General features: G+C 39.8%; 1 protein-coding gene across 3 annotated transcripts in view; it reads right to left on the bottom strand.

The window, feature by feature from the left end:
- Nucleotides 1–1,395: 1,395 nt before the first annotated feature.
- Nucleotides 1,396–10,121, bottom strand: part of LOC413210 (cadherin-89D) — a 56,867-nt gene continuing 48,141 nt past the window's right edge. For 2 of the 3 annotated variants that reach the window (XM_006558106.3, XM_006558104.3), the window contains exons 13-22: nt 7,764–9,487; nt 6,794–7,006; nt 6,546–6,634; nt 6,311–6,394; nt 6,156–6,224; nt 5,840–6,043; nt 5,418–5,621; nt 4,150–4,317; nt 2,831–3,216; nt 1,396–2,640 (exon numbers count right to left, since the gene is read on the bottom strand). In XM_006558106.3, coding sequence (XP_006558169.2) covers nt 2,609–2,640; nt 2,831–3,216; nt 4,150–4,317; nt 5,418–5,621; nt 5,840–6,043; nt 6,156–6,224; nt 6,311–6,394; nt 6,546–6,634; nt 6,794–7,006; nt 7,764–9,487 — 3,173 coding nt within the window. In that variant the 3' untranslated portion in view covers nt 1,396–2,608. The remainder of the gene's footprint in view (nt 2,641–2,830; nt 3,217–4,149; nt 4,318–5,417; nt 5,622–5,839; nt 6,044–6,155; nt 6,225–6,310; nt 6,395–6,545; nt 6,635–6,793; nt 7,007–7,763; nt 9,488–10,121) is intronic. The other variant, XM_006558107.3, reaches the window with a different exon arrangement.

Here is a 10,121-nt window from a genome sequence, read left to right as displayed (position 1 = left end):
GAATAATAAATAATTTACCCGTTAACCTGTATAAACCTAATTATACATTATATTAATTTTTAACAATTTTAATAATCTTCAATTTTAAGAATTCATCTAAAACTTACACTCATGAATTATAATTGAAAAATAGATGTCGAATAAGTAAACTTTTGAGGAATTCTGAAAAGAAAAGAAAATAAAATAGGATGGAAAGGGAAAATTTATTATGAATATACAATGTACAAAGATTATTAGTAAAATTTAATAATGAAATATATATTAATATAATGTATAATAATAATTAACAACTTCATCAATCTTCCTCAAGAATTCATAAAACTTACACTCATGAATTAAAAAATAGATGTCGAATAAGTAAACTTCTAAGGAATCACTTTTGAGGAATTCTGAAAAGAAAAGAAAATAAAATAGAGTGGAAAGGGAAAATTTATTATGAATATACAATATACAAAGATTATTAGTAAAATTTAATAATGAAATATATATTAATATAATGTATAATAATAATTATACATTATATTAATTTTTAACAACTTCATCAATCTTCCCCAAGAATTCATAAAACTTACAGTCATGAATTAAAAAATAGATGTCGAATAAGTAAACTTTTAAGGAATCACTTTTGAGAATTCTGAAAAGAAAAGAAAATAAAATAGGGTGGAAAGAGAAACAAATTTATTATGAATATACCATACAAGATTATTAGTAAAATTTAATAATGAAATATATATTAATATAATGTATAATAATAATTAACAACTTCATCAATCTTCCCCAAGAATTCATAAAACTTACATTCATGAATTAAAAAATAGATGTCGAATAAGTAAACTTCTGAGGAATCACTTTTGAGGAATTCTGAAAAGAAAAGAAAATAAAATAGAGTGGAAAGGGAAAATTTATTATGAATATACAATATACAAAGATTATTAGTAAAATTTAATAATGAAATATATATTAATATAATGTATAATAATAATTATACAATATATTAATTTTTAACAACTTTAACAATCTTCCTCAAGAATTCATAAAACTTACACTCATGAATTAAAAAATAGATGTCGAATAAATAAACTTCTGAGGAATCACTTTTGAGGAATTCTGAAAAGAAAAGAAAATAAAATAGGGTAAAAAGGGAAAATTTATTTATACAATATACAAAGATTATTATTTAAGATTATTAAGTAAAATTTAATAATGAAAAAAAAAAAAAGAAAAATCTCATCGAAAGCTTCTTATAATAATAAAAAAAAAAAAAATCGCTGGAGGGAGCGATATCGATTTTATATAAAACTCAAGTCCATCGAGGAAAGTAGAAAACTATAATTTGTTACGTTACCACGCGAAATCGTTCGTGGCTGAGGGAAGGTTGAAGCTCGAAACTTCACGTTTTACGATAATTGCCTTTATTAACGATTTATAAAACAGTTATTTTCCTTGGTGACCAATTTCACGATCACGATATAAATTATACATTATTGTTACATACATATGATACACATTCTCTTACAATCTAATTGTATTAAACGTAGCCGAACTCGTTGGAAAGTTAGCTTTCGAATTATTTTTATGAATTGAACGATTCGGAAAAAGATTCAATTTCGACTCTTCTCGCTATTCTTTTTCACTATCGAAACTATTTATAACATTTCATATTAGCGAGAAAAGCTAGATTCGATACATTCCTTTTCCCAGAATTGATGATTCGTGTAATAATTTAATTTAAAATTTAATTATCGCATCGAAGTAAAATATCTAACTTTTTCATTTCGTTTCGCAAATTATTTTGTCAACATGTAATAACAATTCTTTAAAGGAATTCCAAGATTAGATGTTACAACCATAAAATTATCGTAATAAAATAAATACTTATGCATCTCCTTTTGGATATTCGATACTATGTTTCCAACGAGTGAAACGTATATCTACTGTACACGAAACATTTTTTTACATTTGTAGAAGAGAATATTCTTACATTCATAAATAACGTAAAATAAAGAAATAAGAAATAATAATAAAGATCTCGAGAAGAGAATATTTACACGAATGACGAGTATTTTGGTAACGAGACGATGACACAATTTGGGCAAATTTTCACGCGAGAAAAGTAAAGTAACTCGCTAATCCCTTTTCTCTAGAAAGGATATTTCTTCGATCAACTTTTTACAACTCTCTACTCCGCTTGGTTAAAATAAAATGAAGATTTGAAAAATTCACAATATCTCGAGTTTCGTCGTGTCTTTTTGAAAGACAAAGATTCTCGAAACAATTGCGATATACCTTCAAAAAGAAATTGTAAAATATGAAATTGTTGCTCGTCTTCTATCATTGACCGAAACAAACAAATTTTATAAATTTATCATCGTTTAATTGTTATTTGAAAAAAGGTGATATCTTCCCTGGATGATTAATGTAAAACGAATCTTTTGCTCTCCAATTTAAACCTACGCGTTAAACGAAGAAATATCCTCAAATGATAAAGTTAAAAGAAATTAATCTCTTATAAAAATTGTACGACAATTGTATGGACAAATGAGAAAAACTCATGGCTAGGAGGAATCCTTGTAAACCCATTCAAAGTTTCTCTCTTAAATAAGACTCGTTAATACAGCATGTGGGTGGATCTCGTTACACCTGTAAAACAAAATCAAAGTATATATGGAATTACTATTCTCAATTTTCAAATACCTCGTGAAATATTACCCATTCTTATCAAAGTAACCACAACTTTCGATTATTCTTTGCCATAAGAACAACAAGTTTCCATAAATATACTTTTGAAACGAAATCCAAAACTCGAGTTATTGAAGGCCATCGAACTCACCGTGGAGGGGGGAGGTGTTCTGCAAAGAGCTGGACAACGAGATCTCGGTTCCAGGATGTTCGTGTATCACAGTCTCGGTGATGTTGTTCTCGGCTTCCGAATGTGCGCGGCGATGCTCGCGCGCCACCCCTCCTCCCTCCTTCTTCCGCCTCTTCTCGGTCCCAACGTTGCAGCAACGTTGCTCCCTCTGCAACGTCATCTCGTGGGAGTACATCGACTCGCCGTTCGAGAACGAGTTGTATCGTTGCCGCCTCCTTGTTGTTTGGGCCCCTCGCCTCCCCAACACCATGCTCGTCGTAGTGGTCGTCGAGGTGTCGTGGATCCCGCGAGAGATCTCGTTTCCTCTCTCGCGCCGCTGCAGCGACTTTAAAGAGTCCTCGTAGCCGCTGTGAAGAGGCGCAGGTAGATTCGAGTAGAGTAGAAATTGTTGAAAAAGAAGGAAGAAGAAGAGGAAGAAAAAAGAGAGAAAGAGAGACGTAAAGACATCTCGTGGAATGGATTCTCTGGAACAGTTGGCTGCGGATGATGATGACTCTGGATGGAACCTCTCTTTTCGTTCTCTCTTTGTTACTTGATCAAGCGTGAAATTAAAATTTCTGAGATAAGCCGGCAAGTGGAAAAAAGCTGAGACCGTGATTTTTGTTACGCGGTTTAGTTCGCCGTTTATTGTTTGAAATATTTCTGTATGTGGAACATGTGTACGTGTGTATATATGTGTGTGTGTTTGAGAAAAGATTGAAGATTGTTCGACGGGTTAATCGATTATGGGTTTTCTTTTTCTTTTTTTTTTAGAAGATTGAGTAAGAAAAAGGCAACGATTGGTGGATTAATAGATTATTGTACATGGAGTTAATATTGTTTTTTCTTAACATTTTATATAATTATTGCGATGTAGAAAGCTGGATGGACGTGTTGTAGAAGCTTGAAGATATTTTGTATGCACGATAGACAAGATAGAATAGAAGAAGCCAAGGAATTATTTAATTAATTGCTTCGCAAGATCAAGGATGATTAATACAACTGATAGATGATCGATGAAATTATTGTACCTTTGAACATAAATATAAAAATTTGTAAGCAGAAATTGAATTGATCCTCCTTAAGAAACACTTAGAAAAACCTAATTCTCGCAAGAATGTTATTTAACCCTTTCCAAATTAGAACAATCGACCACGAAAATCGACGAATCACCCCCTCGAACACCTCGCCCATTTTATCGTTCCACATCTCTCGGATCGATCGATCCTCCCCCCAACCCCAAGCCGAACTCTCTTTTCAATTTAGATAGCACGAATAGCTCCGTAAGTAATTCGACTTACTTGCTGCTCTCGCCGCTCGAGGGGCTGGACGAGTGACTGCAGTGGCAGGAGGCGCGCGCCACGATCCCAGAATCCTGACCGCTGGAATGCAAGGACGTCGCGGATGCCTCCAGGCCTTTCGGGGTCCCCGCCGTCGTTCTCCCGGCGTGCTTACTACAACCGCCCATCCTGCAACCACCAACCCTCTCTCTCTCTCTCTCTGCCTCTCTCAGAGCATTCGACATCCACATCGCGGCCGATACGAATTCCCTGACGCACTATTCCCCCCCTCCTCTCCTCAATAAAGCAAATAAATGCACCCTCTGGCTTTTTTTCTTCCTTTTCACGAGATGTCGGCGGTGTTGTTCCGTTTTGCGGGAAGGAAGGAAGGAAGTGGAAGGCAGGTTTTCCCTGCTAATGGATTGAAAACGGAGCCGAGAGGAAATCGGGGGTTCTGGTTCTGGGAACCGCGGTTGTTGCGATATTGGATATTGGTTGTTTTCTGCCGGGTCGAGAATGGATGGGATTGGATTTGGGCCGGTTTGTGCTGGGGATGATGCGTTGCGTGTGTGTGTGTATGTGCGTGTATATATGTTATTTAATTTTAGAGAAGAAGAAAGAAGGATTTTCGAGTTTTCAAGTTTATAATAAAATCGAGCACAAGATTTATAGAATATTAATTTCATCGTGATTTTTGAAAAAATCGGAGATCTATGAATTATATTCCAATTACACGCTCATCTTACACGTTGTTCAATCATTTGTCTACATCAAGTTTTTATCTAAATTGTTTGCTTTAGAGAAATTGTAGAATCGTGGAAATTTGTGTTTATTTTGAAACTAAAGCCCGACCATAAACGGGCCGTACTACTTATATACCATTGGCCAATATAAACTTACTTTTCAAAACCGTATCTCCCGTCCAAATGTATTCCACGTGTTTATATTTGCAGGGGAAAAAAGAGAAAAGAAAAACTAAAAGGAAGTAATTTTCTTCGTCGATTTCGAAGCAAACTCTTCCTTCGTATCATTTTTTTCATTTCTACTTGATATTATAACATGAAATTCAAAATTTTCGAAACGTTGAACCGCAAAAGATCTAAAACGATTCTGCTCAAATGATTAAAGGTTTACAATAAAGGATTCCATTATAGGATTCTCAACGACGTGGATCAATGTAACCACGTATCTTGGAGTTTAAAAGTCAAATGCAATGTATCCATCGATGGACAACGTTTTTCGAGTGTCAGTCAAAATCTGTCTTAAAATAGCGAATCGAGTAGACTTACGCGTGGAAACGGGCGCAATTGGATCCGTGGTCGCAGATGCTGTGCCGTCTCGGCATGTCGGCGCAGAACGGTTCAGGGTCGTAGTGAAGGCCGTCGACAAAGGTCGGGAACAATGGCGGCTTCTGGAGGGTCGCGGACGGGTCTGCCAAAGCGAAACCAATCGGGCTGGTGGTCGAGAACATCGTTTTCTCCCGACGTCTGCGACTAACCGATAAAATTTAAGTAATCACGGTTTAGAACGAATTGGCATTTGATTGGCTGGTATTCGATAAAAAGAGATGGATGTGTTCTCGTTGGAAACGCTTAATTTTCTTTCTATCTAAATCTTTCTCTTTCTCGATTTCCTCCTCTTCTGAGAAGAGGAGTAATTCAAATTATTTCAAAAGATGTATGAAAAATTCTGTCTCATAATATCTGCTTACCGTTTACTTCTGCGAACGCAGGTGACACAAAGGGCGGTGACGAGGGCGCCCACAAAGATGACACAGCCGAGCATCACCACAGCCACTTCCAAAGTGGATAGCAGGTAGCGTTGATTACCCTGACGAGGAGAGCTTCCGGCAATGTCCAGAACATCGTACTCGTCCAACTCCCGCTTGATTTCCGTTTTCTTTGTGTTGAACACGCTGGAGCAACGCGTATAATTAACCGATCACCGCAACCATTTCTATATCGTCTTTATATCTTTTTTTTTTTATTAAACGATACGATTGTAAAGTTGGATTTATTATTACTCACTTGTGTAACGTGTCCATGTCTATCATAACGTTTAAATGAGGATCGATTGCGTAAAGATAAACGTCGGTACTGCGAAACAGGAAATATAGAAAAAAAAAAAAGTATAGAATAGAAGGGATTTCTTTTTTTAAAAAATGTTATTCGTCACCACTTACGACGTTGTGTCGATCAAATTTTTTTCAATGTGCGGCTCTAGCTTCCTCACTCGAACGTCGAAACCCGTCACGTTGTGCAATACCCTGAAATTTGAAATTAAAATTCTCTTACACGAGAAGGGATATAAAGATATGTAAAAATAAATTCCAACGATCTTAATTTGTAAAGAAAGAACATTCTAAAAGATTATTTATTTTCTTCAAGTTGAATATTTAAGATTAAGGATAAACTCACGCGGTGATATTCTCCAATTGCGGCTCGATGTCCATGGGTCTTCGACCAACCACCATCACCACCTGTTTCTGATCATCCAGGACGTACACCTTTCGACAAAATCGAAAATATATAAAGTTTGACAATTTTTTTAATTGAACTTTTGATTTTATCAATTTATGATTCAATTAGCTAAAAGTATAATTTTATAATTTTGAAATTGCAAGATTTTTCTTTTTTTTTTTTGGAATCAAAGAAGGAAAAGTTACAAAAACGTTGGCGATACTGCTGCGACCGTCCTCAGCGCCTCTTCTGTCGGTGGCCTTGACGTCGAACCCGAAAACGCGTCCAGCATCACGGCCAAAACTCGCCACAGATCGTACTTGACCGCTCAGTGGGTCAATGGCGAATCGTGGCGCGTCCTCCCGACCGAGAATTTGATACCGGATCTCGGCGTTTGCTCCCTCGTCCGGGTCTTCCGCCTGATTGCAACCATTAGTTTATTATTCGTTTATTATGCCTCTCTCTCTCTTCTATCCCGTTTACGATCAATAAATTTTTTTAAATCAAAGAAGAAGAAATCTGAAAGGTACGGAAATGCTCGAAATTCTAAAATTTGTTTCATAATGAATTATGAAAAAAGAAAATTCAGAATATAAGCAGAATGTACGAAAATTGTACAATTCGAATCTTGAAAATTCATTCCCATATCTTGCACAAAAAGCATCACCATACGAAACACGCGTTTTTCCATATAACCTCCCCCTTCTTTCCAAGAAACGCAACGAACGAGAAAGAAGATAAATTATTCCAAGAAACGAATAAAAATATTACGATATTAAAAAATAATAATAATTGTAATAAACTCGCTTTATTTCGAGAATTAAATTTCTTGGTCGAACTTTACGCTTTAAATACGGAAAAAAATTTATATGTTTATGTTAAGCTGTTCACGATTAAGAAAGATAAAAAGATGCTTGAAGAATAGTCAATACTCGCGCAGTGTTTTTCCTGATCCCAGAGCCTTTTTAACAGAGAAGAAGATTACAGCTGGAGGAACACGGTTTTCACTGCTGAGCCCACAAATATCAGTAAACAATTTAACCAGTAAAAAAAAAAAGAAAAAAAAATGAAATGTATTATCTTCTTGTAAATATGAGACTGTCTTCGATCGACGTCGAGAGAATTCCATAGGAGACGAGTCTTGAGAAAAGAATAAAGAAATTTTCAAAAACCAACCTCCACTTTGACGACCTCGTACCCGTAATGGGCGGTCGTCGGTACGGCGGCCAGGATGGGTCGGCCCCTCGACTTGAATCTGGGCGCGTTGTCGTTCACGTCCTTCACCCTGACCACGACTCTGGCCTCGTTAGGGGCCAACCCGTTCAGCCTTTCGCCGACCACCGGGTAGATCATGACCGGCATCCCTCTCCCGATCTTCACCCTGTCCACCCTCACCTTGGCCTCGTATCGATCGTTCACCTCGCGATCCACGCCCGTCGTCAGGTACAACGAGCCGTTTCGAGGATCGATGGAGAAGAGTTGTCGCGCCTTCGTCTCGTCAGCAACGATGCTGTACCGCACATGCTCGTCCCGTACGTCGGAATCGTCGGCCAGCTCCAAACGGGCGACCAACACGGGCACCTCCACGTTCTCCTCGACCTCCACCTCGTAGTAACGGTGTTTGAACGTAGGCGCCCGCTCCGTCGTCCCCTCCTCGCCGTCGTCCTCGTTCGACACAGCGACGATCACCGCTGCCGTGGACGTGAGGCTGACGGGGGAACCCAGATCGCTGGCTGTCACCACCAATCTGTGGCTCCTTTGCCTCTCGTAATCCAGATCACCGACAACCGTGATCACGCCTTCCTTGCTATCGATGGCGAACCATTGTTTCTCCAATTTTCCCGGGTGATTCAGGTCGAACAGGATCAGACCGTTCCCATTCCCGGCAAAGTCGGTGTCGTCGGCGCGCACCTTGATCACACGGCTGCCTACGGGGCTGTTCTCGAGGACGGAGGCGTGGTAGACGGGGAGGGGATCACCGTTCTCGTCCTTCTCGATCTCGTCGTAATCGTGGAACACTGGCGGGTTGTCGTTCACGTCCAACACGTTCACCTCCACCTCGACGGTGGAGCTCAATCTCGGGACACCGTTGTCACGGGCCGTGACAAGGAGGCGGTGAACGGGCACGGTTTCCCTGTCCAGCACACCCGTCACCCTGATTACCCCCTCCCCGGGGCCGACCTCGAAGATCCTGGACACGTTCCCAACCCCCGAGTCGTCTCTCGTCGTCAACTCGTAAGTGACGTTCGCGTTCCTCCCGTGATCCGCGTCCACGGCTCGAACACGGCCCAGAGTGTACCCCTTGTAAGTGCCCTCGGCCACGTCGAACGTGTACCAAGATTTGTCGAAGCTGGGTGGATGGTCGTTCACGTCGACCACGTGAATCCTGACGGTGATGTTGTCGAACAGTCCGCCGGGATCCTTGGCCAGGGCTAGGAAACGTACGTTGGTTTCGGCGGTGAGCCCTCTGGCCACCGATATCTCGCCCGACCTTGGATCCAGATGGAAGTATCTACGGTTCGTGGTATCGAGGCGCGATTCAACGACGGTTTCGTCGCCGGAAACCGTCTCGTTCACCAGGCTGTACGTTATCGCAGCGTTCGTTCCCTCGTCCCTGTCCTCGGCGAGGAGCCGTATTATCGGCGCCCCGATCGTCGCGTTCTCCGGAACGAGAAGAAGGGGCGAACGACGGCCGCTCGCTGCTCGATCTCCTCCTGCCCCGCTTGTGTCGTCCGCGGTATCGGCCACGACGTCGTTCCCCTCGAACGACGCCTCGGTGTCGGCCTCGTTCGACACGCGGACACCCTGCTCCGGGAGCACGATCATACGGATAAAAACGGGAGAATTGTCGTTCACGTCGGTCACCGTTATCCTCAGCCTCGACTCGGACGTTAGACCGCCTGTAAAAATTGCGCGATGAGGAATATTCGTTCGAGCGGAATATTCGTATGAGAATGGGGATCTATGTTGTAAATTGGACCGTGCATTATCGTTATATATTTGTTTGCTTGTGAGAAAATAAAAAACTACGTAATTGTTAAATCTTTCGATACTTGTAAGAGAAATCGAGCCGTTGAAATTAGTTTTCGATTCGTCTCGATATTTCAAAGTTTTCACGGTGGAGAAGAGATTACGAATGGGAAGAAATTTTCTGTAGCGATGAAATTTGATATAATCGATCAACTTAGACGCAAGTGAGACAATGATGGATGGAGAGAGGACGATATCTCCGGAACCGGAAGTCGTGTCGGGATAAACGAAAGAGCATTTTAAAGAGCAAGGATGCCTCTTTCTAATGATCTTTCACCCATTGACCTAGGATTATTATCTTCGAAGTTATAGCGGTTTGAATTTTTCCTAATTTTAATTAAATTTCTATAGTATATTAGCGATAATTCGTGCAAAGTCCGGATAGAAATAATAAACGATTAAAAATTATCCTTTTCTTTACGCAACGATATCTCGGGAACCGGAAATCATATCGAGATAAACGAAAGAGCATTTTAAAGGGCAAGGATCCCCATTTCTAATGAT

This window comes from Apis mellifera, linkage group LG12, assembly GCF_003254395.2.
Source record: "Apis mellifera strain DH4 linkage group LG12, Amel_HAv3.1, whole genome shotgun sequence".
NCBI lineage: Eukaryota > Metazoa > Arthropoda > Insecta > Hymenoptera > Apidae > Apis > Apis mellifera.
Note: the sequence above shows the minus strand (reverse complement) of the source record. Positions and strands in the feature narration are given on the sequence as shown.